An 18,575-nucleotide genomic window follows, 5' to 3' on the forward strand; every position below is an offset into this window, starting at 1 on the left:
CCATTGCAGAAGCTGCAAGGAGACGGTGAGTTACAAGCACCAGCAGCAGCAGCATGCGGAGAAGAAGATTTGCCATAGAAGAACACAATTAAACAAAAGGCCCAAAGGCAGTGGCCAAAAAGCATCTCCTGCTGGAGGGCTGTAGTAGGGGAGAGGGGGTATCGTAGAGTACAATATAGTAGCCACATCAGTAAGGAGGTGCAGGAGGTGCAGTCCCCACCCCATCGCCAATAACATGTCAAATAACATTCTACCATGCTTTTTTTCTAATCACGGGCCTATATTTTGAAGATGTTTCTGTTCTTGGTGTTTCTGGAAAGGCATCAATGCAGGATCAATCCATGTGCAAAAAAGGTTGGAGCATAAGCTTTCGTAGACTTGGCCTACATATGTTATGAAAGCTTATATTACAGCTTCTTGTAAAGAAGGATAAAGACCTTGTAAAACTACAAATCTCAGGATTCCATTGGATGGAGATACAGCTCATAAAGTGGTGTCAAGCTGCATTATTTCTACAGTGTAGATACACCTCTAGAAATCCTGGCTGGGGGATTCTGGAAGATAAAGTTACATTATACAAGTGAGCACTTTAGTCATATGATACTTATTTATGCATTTAAAACAACATTATGCCTTTATAATGTATGCATTCAAAATAACTTGAAAAACATATGCATTTAAAACAACATTAAAGATACATCTCTTCTGGCAAGCCTACCCAGCCAATTTCAAATTATGCCTTTTTAATTGGGATATTTTAAAGAATGTATTATATTAGTGTGTTTTAATGATTTTGTAGTATTGTATTTTAATGGTTGGTTTTATGTGTTTTCATTTCTAATTGTGTTATGTATTTTAACATGTTGTACCCCATCTCCAGCCTTGAGGAGAGGTGGGAAATAAATAAATAATAATATTTTATAATATTGTATAGTACTATATACAATACTATATCATTATCATCATCATCATCATCATCATCATCATCATCAATTTTCCTGCAACTTGTCAAAACAATTTTCAGGACACTCTTATGCGTTTTTCCCTCTGGAACTATTTGATGTTGCTTTTATTTCTGCCTTCCAGGAATGAAACTGTGAAGCTCTCAGTATGCCTACACAGGCTGAGAAGGACTTTAAGGCCAGTCGCCTAAAATATTCAAAGAAGAAAGGTAAGGTTGAAAAAGGATGGCTGGAGGCAAGGCACAACGCATTTGTCTATTTAAAATCCCAGGAAAAGGCTTTTGCGGCTGCATCTACACTGCAGAGTTAATGCAGTTTGACACCTCTCTGACTGCCATGGCACAATCATACAGAATCATGAGATTTGTAGTTTGTCATGGCACCAGAGCTCTCTGATAGAGAAGACTGGAGCATCTCGCAAAATGACAGATCCCAGGATTCCATAGGATGGAGCTAAACCACTTAAAGAGGTGTCAAACTGCATTAATTCTGTAGTGTAAACGCAGCCCATCTTGGTTTTGAAGGGAACACCACTTAGAAGAAACCTTCTTCCACTACCTAGAAATAGTTTTACTTTCTATGTGTGAATAAAGGGGGAATCTCTCTTGTAACAAGAGGCCGGACACCTGCCATTTTCATAAGTCTTTATAGCAATTTTCTGATATAGAATGTGCAATCCTGTTCACATGTTTCACATGTTTCAGCTTGTCCACATCCTTGGCTTGTGGTGCCCAGAACTGGACACAGTATTCCAGGTGGGGGCTGACCAAAGCAGAATAGAGTAGACTGTTACTTCCCTCAGTCTGGACATTATACTCCTATTGATGCAGCCTATAATTACACTGGCTTTCATAGGTGCTGCATCACATTGCTGGCTCATATTCAGCCTGTGGTCCACTAAGAAGCCTAGATCCCTTTCACATGTACTGCCATTTCATTCATTGTATATCTGTATGTAGAGATATCTTGTAGCATCTTTGAGACTCACTGAAAGAGAAAAGTTGGCAGCATGAATTTAAGTCTACTTCCTGAGATGCATTTGGTCTGAAGGAGTAGAGAAAGTAGTAGACTGTATCAACTGTAAAACAAACAAACAAACAAGTCATAGAAAAACAACATAAAAAGAAGCAGCAAGTAGCAAACCACAAAGATGGGATCATTTTAACATTTGCATTCATCTGTACTGCTCTCAAGGAAACTTTTTTTTTCTGTTTCAGGCCAGGCACAAACAAAAATGGAGGAGTTAGATCCAATTGTAACTGAATCTTGGGGAACATTCAGTAATGGAGAAAGAGATGCTGATATTGTCCACGTCGGGCCCATTAAAGAGCTTCTGAGTGGAGAAGACCCGCCACAGATCAAGAAGGAGCCAGAAGAGCAGCCATGGGAAACCCAATGGCAGGAGTTCCTGAAGACCATGGAGTCTCCTCAGTTAGTAGAGAGGCTGTCCAAATTTCCTGAAGCCATGTCTAAAGAGAATATGAAGGAATTCCAGGTCTCCCTCAAGGAAAGAGCTGGTGCCAGCCAGTGGCCTAGAGGAGAGTGGGCAACTGAACCATCCTCGTGGGCATCTGACGATTCCCTCCAGGAAGCACGCCAACCCAATGGAGGAGGTCTGGATTCTTCTATAAAAGTGGAGGAGCTCCTGAGCGAGGACACCATCAGCTCGGAAATTCGACGCCAACGCTTCCGGCACTTCGCCTACACGGTAGCCGAAGGACCTCGGGATGTGTGCAAGCAGCTCTGGAAACTTTGCCACCAGTGGCTGAAGCCCGCGATACACTCCAAGGACCAGATCCTGGAGGTCTTGATCCTGGAGCAGTTCCTGAGCATCCTACCTTGGGAAATGCAAGGCTGGGTCACTGAGCAAGGCCCTGAGACCTGCATCCAGGCAGTGGTCCTGGCTGAGGACTTCCTCCAGAGGCTGCAGGAGCCCGAGAGGTGGGCGAAAGAGGTGAGTGGTCACAACATGGCAGGCGTGCAAGGGACCAGAGAAAGCGGTGTACCTTGTTTCTCTCGGTATACAGCAGGGGTGGGCAAAGTGCAGCCCACGGGAGGCATGTGGCTCTTGGAGCACACTTTTGAGGCCTCTGAAACCCTTCACCATTCCCCACTCCAAGCCTTTGCTCACAAATTTTCATTTTTCAATGCAGCGTTTGTCCCCAAACCATGCAAATATAAGTAAAGGGAAGAACTGAGAGATCAGGTCCTACTGCAACCACCCAGAGCATACACATCACCAGGAGGCCTGGATGTCTGGGGGAAAAAATGGGGATGTGATTCTAGGTAGTTGTTGTAGTGGTTTGAGCATTGGACTATCATTCTGGAGACAAAAGTTCAAATCCTGGCTCAGCCATGTAAAGTAGTGGGTGACCCTGGGCAAATCACAATCTCTCAGCCTCAGAGGATGGTAATGGCAACCCCCCTCTGAGGAATCTTGCTAAGTAAAACCTATGATAGGTTCACCTTAGGGTCACCATAAGTTGGAAATGCCCTGAAGGCACACAACAGCAAACAACAATGTGAACCTTTTAAAATACTGTTTTAACTGGATTATTTTAATTGCTTCTTTTAAAAAAATAAATTGTTTTAAAGGTGTTTTTATCTTATCCTTTTTTGGGGGGAAAGGCAGTGCAAAAATGAGATAAAAACAAACAAACAAACATACCTATGGGATTTTCTTGGCAAGATTTCTTCAGAGAAAGTTTGCCTGGAAGCCATTGAAAACCCACCGTCTAATTCACACTTTCAGGTTGATCAGTCAATTTTCTGCTGATTTCTGGTCATTTTTGCAAGTTTGAGAGAGTGCGCTTGTGGGTATATCTTGACAGCCAGTGCTATTCCAGGCAGCAGCTGTTACATTGTCATTCTTCTTGTTGTTTTTGTGTGCCTTCAAATCCACTCTGACGTATGATCTCCAGAGTTGTAGTCAAACCACTATACCATGCTGGCTCACAAGAAATATGTGTAACAATATAAACAAGGTATGAATGGCATTTGAAGAAGAATCAACAGCCTGCTGCTGCTGCTTCTTTCATGGATGTGGAAGAGCAGTGAGATGGCACCCAAGCATACTCTCATAGGACTTTGTCACATGGGGGAAAATCAGGTGTTTAAAAAGGCATTTCCCTACATTTATGGGATCCTGGCAAAAAATTTTCCACACATGGCACTTAGAGAGGATGTTACCCATAGTGCTCTATATACATTTTGATATTAAAGATAGCCTTGCATGGCCCCTAGACACGAGGGGAAAACCTGACCAGAGCCTGACCACAGAGCCGGATGGCATGCTATGAGGTCATGAACATCTGCATTGTTTGGGGAGTCGCCAAAAGACTATCAGATCTCAGAAGAGAATGAGATGTCTGCTCTCCAAGGAGCAGCTTCCCCCTCCCCAAAAAGCCTATTGTCCAAAAGGCTTAAGACAATCAAGGGAACTTCCAGCTGAAAGACAGCCATCAGACACCTTTGTCCCAATCACCAAAACTCTTTGCCCTCAGGCGAGATTTCGCCCTTAAAAGGTCCCAGTTTTCACTCCTCAGTGCCCCCATTTTACTGATCTACTTACTCCATGTTAGTCAGACCTTTCAACTTGGTTAGCCGGCATCTCTGCTCAACCCCGGTTGCGGAGCAGATTTGTCTCACAAACCCCGCATCCCATTTCATTTCCCGGAGGAAGTCTACATCTTGGTGAGTATACCGTTAGTGAAGCCGGAACATCTTTTCCATATTTGCTTGAATGTGTGTGTAAGTGCTGCGATTGTACAAATGTCCCAGGAAAATGCCTTTTGAAATCCCCAATGTCCTCGATAAAGTCCATAGACGTGGCTGGAGGAGCAGAGCTATGCCCAGGAATGCTGGCCAACTGTCAGAATCAAACCATGATAGAAGCCTGTGTAAGCCACAAACAGATTTCTGTACCAAACATCTGCAGGAAGCCACATTGCCTACCCAGTGTTTCATGCTTTCACTCAGATGCCAAGCTCTGATAACTTTGTTATATAATGCACTACTCCTTTATTTTATTTTTTAAATAGGAGCCAGAGTTGGTGGCAGGGTCAGTTGATGGCACCATGAATTCAGAGCAGGATCTGCCTGATCCCATGAAGACACAGCTCTCTGAGGAAACCAAGCAAGAGACTGATGAAGAGTCCAGTTTCTTTGGTAAATATTCACACAAGTTGTTTTAAAACTTATAAGGAGGGCTCCAGCAGAGTGTCTCTTCTCTCAGCTACTTTGAGGGCCGCATATACATTTTCATCTCTGAGATATGTGGGAAGGAAATATCTACCACTCTGGTGGCCCACAGTTTCAGGAAAGATAAAAACAGACTCCTAAAATTTCAGGGACAAGGGAAAACAATCTCTTCCAATATAAACAATGAACACAAATGTAATAATGAAACTGTAATGTTCAGAGTCTTCCAAACTGGTTCGGAGAAGTGTGAGCTCTCACAGTACAGCTCCTTTCTTTTGGCTGAGTATTGCCAGGTGTTGCATCCACATCCAGTCATTCCTTGCCAGGAGGCTCTTTTCTCTTTCTTTTTGGAGACTGTTTGTTTTTGGGCAAAACGATTTCTTGGATCCTCACTAGAAGGTGTTTTTTTTAAAGCAGGGGTATGGTTTGCTGAGATGAGGCTGTTTTCCTATGCTTTCGGGGAAAATAATAATGGTTTCATGTGCTCTGTGGGTTTGCATATATATATATCTGTATGCATATGTATGTCTAATTTTGTTACTACATGTTCTCTGTGTGTGCGTCTATAGATAGATAGATAGATAGATAGATAGATAGATAGTGGATGATGGGACTGGTGGCAGGCAGAAGGAGAGGTGCAGATGGACACCTTGGAAGAAGGCAGTGGATGATGGGATCGGTGGCAGGCAGAAGGAGAGGTGCAGATGGGCCCCCCTGGGAAAAGGCAGTGGATGATGGGAGCGGTGGCAGGTAGAAGAAGAGGTTCAGATGGACACCTTGGAAGAAGGCAGTGGATGATGGGGTGGCAGGTAGAAGGAGAGGTTCAGATGGGCCCCTGGGGGAGTCAGTGGATGATGGGACTGGTGGCAGGCAGAAGGAGAGGTTCAGATGGACACCTTGGAAGAAGGCAGTGGATGATGGGATCGGTGGCAGGCAGAAGGAGAGGTGCAGATGGGCCCCCCTGGGAGAAGGCAGTGGATGATGGGATCGGTGGCAGGTATAAGGAGAGGTTCAGATGGGCTCCTGGGGAAGTCAGTGGATGATGGGACTGGTGGCAGGCAGAAGGAGAGGTGCAAATGGACACCTTGGGAGAAGGCAGTGGATGATGGGAGTGGTGGCAGGTAGAAGGAGAGGTTCAGATGGACACCTTGGAAGAAGGCAGTGGATGATGGGATCGGTGGCAGGCAGAAGGAGAGGTGCAGATGGGCCCCCCTGGGAGAAGGCAGTGGATGATGGGACTGGTGGCAGGCAGAAGGAGAGGTTCAGATGGACACCTTGGAAGAAGGCAGTGGATGATGGGATTGGTGGCAGGCAGAAGGAGAGGGGCAAATGGACACCTTGGAAGAAGGCAGTGGATGATGGGGTGGCAGGCAGAAGGAGAAGTTCAGATGGGCCCCTGGGGGAGTCAGTGCATGATGGGACTGGTGGCAGGCAGAAGGAGAGGTGCAAATGGACACCTTGGGAGAAGGCACTGGATGATGGGAGCGGTGGCGGGTAGAAGGAGAGGTTCAGATGGACACCTTGGAAGAAGGCAGTGGATGATGGGATCGGTGGCAGGCAGAAGGAGAGATGCAGATGGGTCCCCCTGGGAGAAGGCAGTGGATGATGGGAGCGGTGGCAGGTAGAAGGAGAGGTTCAGATGGACACCTTGGAAGAAGGCAGTGGATGATGGGATCGGTGGCAGGCAGAAGGAGAGGTGCAGAAGGGCCCCAGGGAGAAGACAGAGGATGATGGGATCGCTGGCAGGTATAAGGAGAGGTTCAGATGGGCCCCTGGGGGAGTCAGTGGATGATGGGACTGGTGGCAGGCAGAAGGAGAGGTGCAAACGGACACCTTGGGAGAAGGCAGTGGATGATGGGATCGGTGGCAGGTAGAAGGAGAGGTTCAGATGGACACCTTGGGAGAAGGCAGTGGATGATGGGAGCGGTGGCGGGTAGAAGGAGAGGTTCAGATGGACACCTTGGAAGAAGGCAGTGGATGATGGGATCGGTGGCAGGCAGAAGGAGAGATGCAGATGGGCCCCCCTGGGAGAAGGCAGTGGATGATGGGAGCGGTGGCAGGTAGAAGGAGAGGTTCAGATGGACACCTTGGAAGAAGGCAGTGGATGATGGCGTGGCAGGTAGAAGGAGAGGTTCAGATGGGCCCCTGGGGGAATCAGTGGATGATGGGACTGGTGGCAGGCAGATGGAGAGGTTCAGATGGGCCCCTGGGGGAGTCAGTGGATGATGGGATCGGTGGCAGGCAGAAGGAGAGGTGCAAATGGACACCTTGGGAGAAGGCAGTGGATGATGGGATCGGTGGCAGGTAGAAGGAGAGGTTCAGATGGGCCCCTGGGGGAGTCAGTGGATGATGGGACTGGTGGCAGGCAGAAGGACAGGTTCAGATGGACACCTTGGAAGAAGGCAGTGGATGATGGGATCGGTGGCAGGCAGAAGGAGAGGTGCAGATGGGCCCCCCTGGGAAAAGGCAGTGGATGATGGGAGCGGTGGCAGGTAGAAGGAGAGGTTCAGATGGACACCTTGGAAGAAGGCAGTGGATGATGGGGTGGCAGGTAGAAGGAGAGGTTCAGATGGGCCCCTGGGGGAGTCAGTGGATGATGGGACTGGTGGCAGGCAGAAGGAGAGGTTCAGATGGACACCTTGGAAGAAGGCAGTGGATGATGGGGTGGCAGGTAGAAGGAGAGGTTCAGATGGGCCCCTGGGGGGAGTCAGTGGATGATGGGACTGGTGGCAGGCAGAAGGAGAGGTGCAAATGGACACCTTGGGAGAAGGCAGTGGATGATGGGAGCGGTGGCAGGTAGAAGGAGAGGTTCAGATGGACACCTTGGAAGAAGGCAGTGGATGATGGGATCGGTGGCTGACAGAAGGAGAGGTGCAGATGGACACCCTGGGAGAAGGCAGTGGATGATGGGATCGGTGGCAGGTATAAAGTGAGGTTCAGATGGGCCCCTGGGGGAGTCAGTGGATGATGGGAGCGGTGGCAGGTAGAAGGAGAGGTTCAGATGGACACCTTGGAAGAAGGCAGTGGATGATGGGATCGGTGGCAGGCAGAAGGAGAGGTGCAGATGGACACCTTGGAAGAAGGCAGTGGATGATGGGATCGGTGGCAGGCAGAAGGAGAGGTGCAGATGGGCCCCCCTGGGAGAAGGCAGTGGATGATGGGATCGGTGGCAGGTATAAGGAGAGGTTCAGATGGGCTCCTGGGGAAGTCAGTGGATGATGGGACTGGTGGCAGGCAGAAGGAGAGGTGCAAATGGACACCTTGGGAGAAGGCAGTGGATGATGGGAGCGGTGGCAGGTAGAAGGAGAGGTTCAGATGGACACCTTGGAAGAAGGCAGTGGATGATGGGATCGGTGGCAGGCAGAAGGAGAGGTGCAGATGGGCCCCCCTGGGAGAAGGCAGTGGATGATGGGACTGGTGGCAGGCAGAAGGAGAGGTTCAGATGGACACCTTGGAAGAAGGCAGTGGATGATGGGATTGGTGGCAGGCAGAAGGAGAGGGGCAAATGGACACCTTGGAAGAAGGCAGTGGATGATGGGGTGGCAGGCAGAAGGAGAAGTTCAGATGGGCCCCTGGGGGAGTCAGTGCATGATGGGACTGGTGGCAGGCAGAAGGAGAGGTGCAAATGGACACCTTGGGAGAAGGCACTGGATGATGGGAGCGGTGGCGGGTAGAAGGAGAGGTTCAGATGGACACCTTGGAAGAAGGCAGTGGATGATGGGATCGGTGGCAGGCAGAAGGAGAGATGCAGATGGGTCCCCCTGGGAGAAGGCAGTGGATGATGGGAGCGGTGGCAGGTAGAACGAGAGGTTCAGATGGACACCTTGGAAGAAGGCAGTGGATGATGGGATCGGTGGCAGGCAGAAGGAGAGGTGCAGAAGGGCCCCAGGGAGAAGACAGAGGATGATGGGACTGGTGGCAGGCAGAAGGAGAGGTTCAGATGGACACCTTGGGAGAAGGCAGTGGATGATGGGATCGGTGGCAGGTATAAGGAGAGGTTCAGATGGGCCCCTGGGGGAGTCAGTGGATGATGGGACTGGTGGCAGGCAGAAGGAGAGGTGCAAACGGACACCTTGGGAGAAGGCAGTGGATGATGGGATCGGTGGCAGGCAGAAGGAGAGATGCAGATGGGCCCCCCTGGGAGAAGGCAGTGGATGATGGGAGCGGTGGCAGGTAGAAGGAGAGGTTCAGATGGACACCTTGGAAGAAGGCAGTGGATGATGGGGTGGCAGGTAGAAGGAGAGGTTCAGATGGGCCCCTGGGGGAGTCAGTGGATGATGGGACTGGTGGCAGGCAGAAGGAGAGGTTCAGATGGGCCCCTGGGGGAGTCAGTGGATGATGGGATCGGTGGCAGGCAGAAGGAGAGGTGCAAATGGACACCTTGGAAGAAGGCAGTGGATGATGGGATCGGTGGCAGGTAGACGGAGAGGTTCAGATGAGTCCCACGGAGGAGGCAGGGGATGATGGGATGGGTTGCACACTGAAGGAGAGGAGCAGAAAGAACATTGGAAGAACACCCCCCCCCGTCACAAGCGGGTAAATTTAAACCCCACTTTGCAGACAAACCCCTGGAAGGACTGCAAGCTTACCTTTCCTCTGTGCCAAGAGCGCTCCTCCCCCGGCTTCCCTGGAACCGGCAAGAGGAAAGACCCACCGGAAGGAAAAGTGGGGCAAATTGCAACAGGGCATCATGGGACAGTTGGAATCTGGGGGTCTTGTGATGGAGTTCAGGACTGGGAATTCACACGAGACCCATTCGCACTGAGATTGAAAAGAGCTCCAATCTGGATATCGCCAATGCACTTATTAAGTGCACTCGCCAACACGCGCCAAAAAGAGGAGCCAGTACGCACTCAGTTCGGAAGCCCCGCAGAAGGGGCGCACTTCGCGCGAGTGCGGATTGGGCGATTCGAACCCAGGTATGAAAGTTCATTCACGTTATCACGCGAATTCGAATCGCCCAGTACGCAAAAGCCCCAGTTCCACGCGGCAGAGACCCCATCTGATAAACGCCTTAGTGTTATAGTGCATCAGTAAATACAGATTGAGTCTCCCTTATCCGAAGGTCCTAAATCCAAAATATATATATATTAAAAAAAAACCCACAAAAAACCCTAAACTTTTTTTATGGGTGGCTGGGGCAGTGACACCATTGCTTTGTGTTTAGTCTACACAAACTTTGTTTTATGCACAAAATGATTTTAAAATATTGTGTATAAAATTACCTTCAGGCTATGTGTATAAAGTGTATATATGAAAGTTAAATGAATGTTTAGATTTCAATCCTTTCTCCAAGATATCTCATTATGTATGTATATGAAAATACAGGTATTCCAAGATCCCAAAAAAATTGGTCCAAAGCATTTAGGATAAGGGAAACTCAAATTACTGAAATAGCATTTCATTGCAAAAGTGGTAATCCTCCGTTTCACCGATGAATTATGATGCTGTAATTCTAGGGGGGGGGGGGGGGGGGACATTAAAAAGGAGAAAAGGCAGGGAGAGACAGATAAAAAGTTGTTTTTATCTTTACCTTCTCCACCATCCATCTTGAAACTATCCAGCATGCAAACCCTGCAGCCTACCATCCCATAACATAATCGTAGCCAAAAATTCAGCGTGAGCCACAACAATAGATGTTCATATGCCCCTTAAGTACTTTTTGGACCCAATATGTCTCCAAAATTTTTAATAATAATAATAATAATAATAATAGGATTTATTTATATGCCGCCCAATCACTGGGAATCCGAGCAGTTTACAACAGAGATGATAATAGATGGTTCCCTGCCCTCAGGCTTATGATCTAAAAGACACGACACAAAAGGAAAAGGGAATGGTGAGGGGGGGAGGGGATCAGGTCCAGCAGTTCTTCTGTCCCTCGGAGGCCTGGACCAAGGCAGATGGACCGGAGGGAGGGCTCTTCTTCTTCAGGCTAGCCCTGATGGAGCTGGGCCTGCCTATTCTCTCCCTCACCGGCTGAAAGATGACAGTTATGGTGGGAGGGCACTCTATCTTCAGGCTAGCCCTGATGACGCTGGGCCAGCCTATTCTCATTTAAAAGCTGGAAGGTGGGAATCAAAAGATCTACTGTTTTCAGTAGTTGCTAGCAAATAGTCCAGGATAACAAATATATCATTTGGAATTTTTTTTAAAAACCCCAAAACCTACAGATATTGGAATCTGCAGCAACATTTGCCCATCTGTTTTCTCCCAACTGAGTTTTCCTGAAGTACTGTGTGAAACTAATGTGGGCTGGCATCCTGTATTGCTGTTACAATTCATAACCCAGAGTTACAGATCCATAACACTACATATTGACAATTATGAATTGCCAAGATTGTAAATGCCCCCTCCAAACCTTCCTTAATAATTGTCATTATTATTGTTAGTAGTTGTAATAGTGGGAGAAAAGCAGGATATAATAATAATAATAATAATAATAATAATAATAATAATAATAAATCATATCCTCCTGTGGCCCATTCACCAACTGAGCAGAGCTCCATTGTTTGATGCAGCTGCTGAATGTTAAGGTAGGTTGGGGGAGTTGGGTCAGGAGACATGACTTAGGTCCTTATCACATCACATTGTTATTCATAGCAGTGGTTTGATCCAGAGTTTGTCTCAGCCTTGTTGTGCAATGTTGTGGTTCCATGCTGTTGTGCTGTATAGTAGTTAGGAATGTGAGTTTTTTCATGCTGAAAATAATCTGTTAAGGTGTGAAGTTGAAGGCTTTCATGGCTGGCATCCATAGTTTTTTGTGGGTTTTTTGGGCTATGTGGCCATGGTGTACAAGAGACGTAACGTCAGGAACAAACTTTTCTAGAACATGGCCACATAGCCCGAAAAACCCACAAAAAAACTAAAATCTGTTAAGAACTTCCTTTCTTCCTATGATGCAGTAACCATCTTGAGTACTGATGTCTCATTCCACTTCATTGCGAGGATTATAGATTAGTGGATTCTCAAAAAAATATTCAGCAGGGAAACCTCAGAGTACTTCTAGTGCTTGAGGAGGAAAGACAAAGCCTCTAAAGAGAATAGTTTCTGTGGTCTACACTCTTGCAACCCTTTTCAGATTTTTTATACAAATAGTTTGCTTTTATAGTCCAATAATGCTGCAATCCTGATCTCTTAACCATTTAAAGTTACTATTGAGATGCCTTTACTGCATGGGGATGTTTTCCAAAGATTTCTCCACTGCTTTCCTGCAATACTGCACACCACAGTGTTGCCACCACAGTGTTACTTTTTAAAAATTAATAAGGTAATAATACTCTGATATCATGCCACAATAGTGTTATTATGGCTTAATGAGTACAAATTAAGTTGTTTTTGAACAGTACAACCTGAAACAACTGACAACCATGATAATAAGCACTGTTTTTCACAGGAGAAAGATATAAAAAAATGCTGGAGGACGGTGTGGTCTGTTTCTCTTCCTGTGTCATCTCTCACAGATTTCAGTGCTGTGGGTGTACCATAATGACCCTGTACTATAATAGCATTATTACAGCTACATATATATTGAATATATTGAATATGTTGAATATATATTAAATATATTGAAGCAGCAGATGGAGGAAATGTAGGGGCATCACTGCCAATGAAGTAAATGGGGTGGTGATAACCCCATTGATGCAAATGAAAATATTGTGGAAATCATGCTATTACAGCACAAATGTGTCCAGAACGTAATACAACGCATCTGCCACCAGCTATTGTTGTGAATACAGTTGAAGTGGTTTTCATATGGTATAACCCAGCATAACAGTGTGGTGTGATAAGGACCTTAGTTTTGTATTCATAGCTAGTAACCAATGCAGAATACTGGAATGTTCTTTTAGCAGTGAAACTGGTCTTGCACACCTGTGTTTCTAGTATTATGATACTCATTTTTATTTTATAGACAATGGGCAAATAGAGGAGAGTGAAGAGGAGACTTTTCAACCAGAGAAACTTGACCAAGTGGGTATCTGTGGAATATCATTGGAGGGCCTTGAGACAGAGCTGATGCCTGGAAGTCCTCCAGTGCCAGGAGATCACTGGGAAACCCATCCAGCCAAGGTGAACAAGCAGGCTTTATCTTATGAGGGAGAAGACACTGACTTACATGAAAATGACTTTTCAGAAGAAACACTCCGCTTTAAAATAAAGAAGGAACAGTGTGGTGACAGGAGCTTCAAAGTGCTGAACAGCCAGGTTGTACAAGTGGCCGAGAAGCCATACAAGTGTTTGTACTGTGGGAAGACCTCCAATTGCAAGGCCAACCTTGTTGTCCATGAGAGAACCCACACCGGAGAGAAGCCATACACGTGCTTGGACTGTGGCAAAAGTTTCAACCGGAAGTCGACACTTGTGAGGCACAAAAGGATGCACACAGGGGAAAAGCCATATGAGTGTGCTGAATGCGGGAGGCGTTTCAGCATCCGATGCAACCTTATCAATCATGAGAGAATCCACACGGGCGAAAAGCCGTACAGTTGCTCTGACTGTGGACAGAGCTTCAGTCGGAGGCTGCAGCTGGTCATACATAGGAGAACTCATACAGGAGAGACACCATATAGATGCGCCCAGTGTGGGAAATGCTTTACTCGGCGCTCTTCCCTCTTGACACATGAGAGAATCCACACAGGAGAGAAGCCAAACACATGTGCTGATTGTGGGAAAAGTTTCATTCAGAAAGGATACCTTCTTATACACAGGAGAATACACACAGGAGAGAGACCATACAAATGTTCATCGTGTGAACAAAGATTTCTTAATCGGAGTGATTTGCGTAGACACGAGAAAATACATGTAGGAACAAATCCTACAGGCTGCTAGTGTCAGAACCAATGTAGTGGCATCAGTGCCAATTACTCTTTACGTGCCCAGAGGCAATTAGTTTCTGAAAACAATAATGCATAAGTTACCCATTTGAAATTACAGTGGGCCCTTGGTATGTGCTGGGGTTTGGTTCCAAGAGGCCCATGAATACCAAAATCCATGGATGCTCAAGTCCCATTAAATACAATGACACTTTAAAATGGTATCCGTTGTAAAAAATAGAAAAACCAAGGCTTGCTTTTTGCAATTTATATACTTTTGGATTATTTTCCAACCGTGATAGTTGAATCTGTGGATAAAGAATCCGTGGATATGGAGGGCTGACTATATCACCTTTTTTAAAAAAAAAGTCAGAGAAAAACAACATAAAAGGAAGCAGCAAGTGGCAAACCACAAAAATGGGATCATTTTAACATCTGCATCAGATGACAGGGGCTGCAGTCCATGGAACATGTGCCAATAAAAGATGTTAGGCTGGCATCCTTTAGTCAGTTACAATATTGTAAGTTATACTTAGCACATTGCATCTGCTTTGTATTCTCATTTGCAATCGTGAAACTATTGCCATGACCAAAAATGACCCTGAAGCCGACCTTAAAAACCAATCCACTCTCCAGAGCTACAGCAGTCCATTCTACTGGTGAGTGGAGTCCTGCAACATGACATGACCAGGGAGCCCTGGTGGCGCAGTGGTTAAATGCTGATGCTGTAGCCACAAGGTTGTGAGTTCGATCCCAGGGCTCCAAGGTTTACTCAGACTTCCATCCTTTCATAAGATGGTAAAATGAATACCCATCTTATTGAAGGCAATTGGCTTACAGACTGTAAACCACTTAGAGATTGCCAGCAAGCAAAGCTGCAAGGAACAAAAGCCGGAATCTTTGTGGGGATCTATCAAAACTCTTCACTGCAGCCTAGCTCATTCATGGGAGGGGACTGGTCATGTCATCCTGCATCATCTTGTTTTCCAGCAGAACACTCCTGTGTTACTCTGGACAGCTAACCGGGACCTTGTCTGCACTGGCTAGAACACTCCAGGGGCTGTCCAGAGTATTCTAGCCTCACAGTTGCCCCATTCTCTTCCCACCCAGTACCATGGCCTCCACTTCTGTGGCACAGCAGCTGTCTGCACAGGCATTCCACTGGGCCACCCTTCGTGCCTTCTGCCACCACCGCTGCCACATGTCACTCACTTCTGTGGTCAGAGCAAGGAACACAGTGATGGTTACATACAGGGGACCTCTTCTGAACTCAGAATGCGTGACCTGCCATGGTAGCAGATGTGCTGGGCAGCTCAGCAGGACACCCATGCTGACAGCTGCCACTCTGCAGAAACAGAGAGCTCTGGCTCTTTCCAAAAGAGCAACAGTTAAGTTTTTTAAATGCATTTTAATTTTGTTTTGCTCTGGTTCTGGTGTGGGGCATGCTGGGGGTCATCTGGGCTGCTTGTACCAGAATCAGGGTTTCAGCCATGCGTCATCTGAAGAGGACGATGCCACAAGGGGACTAGGGAATGGGCCTTTTGGCCAAAGTAAAGAAGACCTGGAACTTAAGATGAGTTTCAAGGGTCAGATGGGGAATTAAAGAGTAGCTATGACATTGTGGCTACCTGTTGGATACAGGATTGCGGCCATTAGTCTTTAAGGTATGCCAAAGCTCTTCTTTTAACATCTTAAATTTAACACTGAATCTAATATTATAAGAGGATGCTTGTTATACCTTCCCTAACAAGCTTTGGGGACTTTTTGGATTTTATTTGCAAAAAAGACAATTGTGTGGGACATAATAAAGGTTTATGAAAGGTATAGGAATATAGACTTGTTTTGTATTATAACAGAAATCCACAAAATTGAAGGGCGTAATTTTTAAAAAAAATATGTTGTCTTTATAGGAAATTGGTGTTCTAAATCCAAAAATGTCCTGGTTTTGCTTTGACAATTCTATTTTGTATATCACACAGGCCCTGGAACAGGCCTGTAGTGTTCTAAAAGGGAACGTTATGGGGAAGGGAGGCGGCAAAGGACGCCGTTTAGCACACAGCGAGAATGCTGTCGCCACCAATCATTCCCATCACGTTCTGAATGCGTCCCAGATGGGGTGATTTTCCGGAACGCTTCTTAAAATTTCCTGAAAATCACCCCTTGGGGAACACAGTTTTTTACTGAAAACTGATCCAAAAGATTAGCTGCAAATATTTTTATAGCTATTATTCTTGGAAAGAGAGCCAGTGTGATAGAGTGGTTTGAGTGTTGGACCATGACTCCAGAGACCAGAGCTCAAATCCCAGCTTGGCTTTGTAAACCCACTGGGTGACCTTGGGCAAGTCACACTCTCTCAGCCTCAGAGGACGGTGATGGCAAACATACTCTGAAGAAACTTGCTCAGAAAACCCCACGATAGGTTCGCCTTAGAATCGCCGTAAGCTGGGAATGACTTGAAGCCACACAACAGGAAAAACAACAAAAAGTTGACTTCATGTATAAGTTGACGGCAATTTTCATGTCAAAATTATGCATTTTGATATAACCTGTAGATAAGTCGAGCATAAAGCTCAGGGGCATGAAACCAAGGATGTAAAGGATGAAGCAAAGGAAAACGATATATGCACAAACATATATGGTGATTTATGAATGTGGACAGTATGTTAATTTTACAGACAAATGCACAGAAATCAATACCTTCTTTCGTTTTTCAGACAGAACACCAAATTTTTATCTACTTTCTGACCATCAACCATGCATGCCATGAATTTCAACTGTCCCTTAAATGCTGTTACGAAAACCTGGCAAAGCTGCCTCCTGAAATTCTCTCTTCTATACAACGATTAAAGGAACAGGAACCTTGTGTCTTATTTCACCTGGCAACCCCATATAGAGAACCAGGCTCCAAAAACTGGTTTGGGTTCACATGTGGTTCCCAGTTTCTCTACAATGTATCCAACATTTTTTTAAAAAACTGACAATTCCTTAGGCTCAAGGGATTTGCCCTTGTCTTCCTCCGAGGCTGAGAGAGTGTGACTTATCCAAGGTCACCCAGTGAGTTTCCATGGCTGAGCAGGGATTTGCGCCCTGATCTCCCAGTGTCCTAGCCCAACATTCAAACCACTACATCACACTGGACTCCCCATAAGACAATTGTTGGGCCACCATGTGAGCAAGTATGCTGAATTAGATAAGGTTCTTATTATCAGAAACACACACACACATTTGGACTTTCCAGGAATCTATTTTCTCCTGGAGTACAAGCCCTAGATGATAATTAGCCCAAGAGGGACCTGGGTTCCGGAGATTTCCGTAATCACGTCTGAGCACAAATATTGATGAGACAGCCATAAATCCTTATGTAATGTAGCGGAGTTTTTTTTTTTCAGCGAGTGTGTACATCCGCAAGGAAGCGCTGAGTATGTAGAAAAGCTATTGATGCCAGTTTTAAAGCCTGTTTCAAAGGTGTGAAGCATTCATCCCGCCCAGGATTTTGATAAATATAAATCAAAACCAATAAAGTTGGTTTTTCTTGCAAATAAGTTGGTGAAAGGAGGGGTGGGCTACTATTAAATAGAGTTGTAGCTAGCTGACTGACCAAATCCAAGAGCGGTCACCAATGATTCTTCTTAGCCTGGACAGAAATGTCTAGTTGTCCAGCATCTTTATAAATGACCTACGCTGCATCTGCACTGATGAATTAATGCAGTTGGACACTGCTTTAACAGTCCTGGCTCCATCCCATGGAATCCTGGGATTTGTAGTTTGTTTTGGCACCAAAGCTCTCTGAGAGAGAAGGCTCCAAATAATGGGCACATAGATGGTGGTGAGAGAGTACTGATTGAATTTTGAAATCAATTATCAGGTAATAGAAAGGCAAAATCCTTTTATGCATTTCCGTGAAATGTTTGTGTATGTACCCCCTGCAAGTAGAAAGCCAGCAGTGCAAACAAACGGCTGCATTAGGGTTCTTCCAGTTGCTGGCAATAACCTATCAGGCTACTAATAAGAGAAAGGAAAGCAAATCTGGCAAATTAGACGAGCAAAAGAACAGGACGACAGTAATACCTTTGAGGTAACATGGTTCCCATTTATTTCTTATGTGAATCAAATTAATGAGGAAAGAAATAATATTCCATCGACCTATGGTTACATTTGGGAAGAATTAATCCAATAGAACAAACAATTGCAGATGGATTCACTTTACATTTCGAGATCGTGATAACATAATTTGTGTTCGACCTTTTTCATGTTAATATTTTTAAATGAATTGAATTCCATTGCTGGCTTTGCTTCTGTCAAAAACCTTGCAAGTAAAAAGTAGCATGTCACCATAAGAAGTTCTAACCTTTATTTGCAAGAAGTATACAGGAGTTAATCCTTTGTACAGCATCTGCAGAAACATTGGGGTAAATCAATGGGACTCATAGCTGGGGAAACATGCAGTAGTGTCAAAGGAATTGGATCTACATAGTATTGCAAGAGATGGCAAAATAAATGGCACAATTTCAGACTACGGTATATTTTTTCCAGATAGGTAAACTGCAAATAATATAAATGTGTTCATGGACATTACTTCTTTAACAGCAAATATCCACGT

At 45.6% G+C, this 18,575-nt stretch overlaps 1 protein-coding gene across 1 annotated transcript; it reads left to right on the forward strand.

Moving 5' to 3' along the window:
* Positions 1-18,478, forward strand: LOC149320799 (uncharacterized). Its single transcript, XM_089506514.1, has 5 exons — positions 1-580; positions 1,087-1,171; positions 2,180-2,916; positions 5,003-5,129; positions 13,075-18,478. The coding sequence occupies exons 2-5, from the start codon at positions 1,111-1,113 to the stop codon at positions 13,989-13,991; spliced, it is 1,842 nt and encodes a 613-aa protein (XP_089362640.1). The 5' UTR covers positions 1-580; positions 1,087-1,110; the 3' UTR covers positions 13,992-18,478.
* The last annotated feature ends 97 nt before the right edge of the window (positions 18,479-18,575 follow it).

This window comes from Sceloporus occidentalis, unplaced genomic scaffold (assembly GCF_023333645.1).
Source record: "Sceloporus occidentalis isolate IW3139 unplaced genomic scaffold, rSceOcc1.0.p SCAF_1, whole genome shotgun sequence".
In the NCBI taxonomy this organism is placed as follows: domain Eukaryota; kingdom Metazoa; phylum Chordata; class Lepidosauria; order Squamata; family Phrynosomatidae; genus Sceloporus; species Sceloporus occidentalis.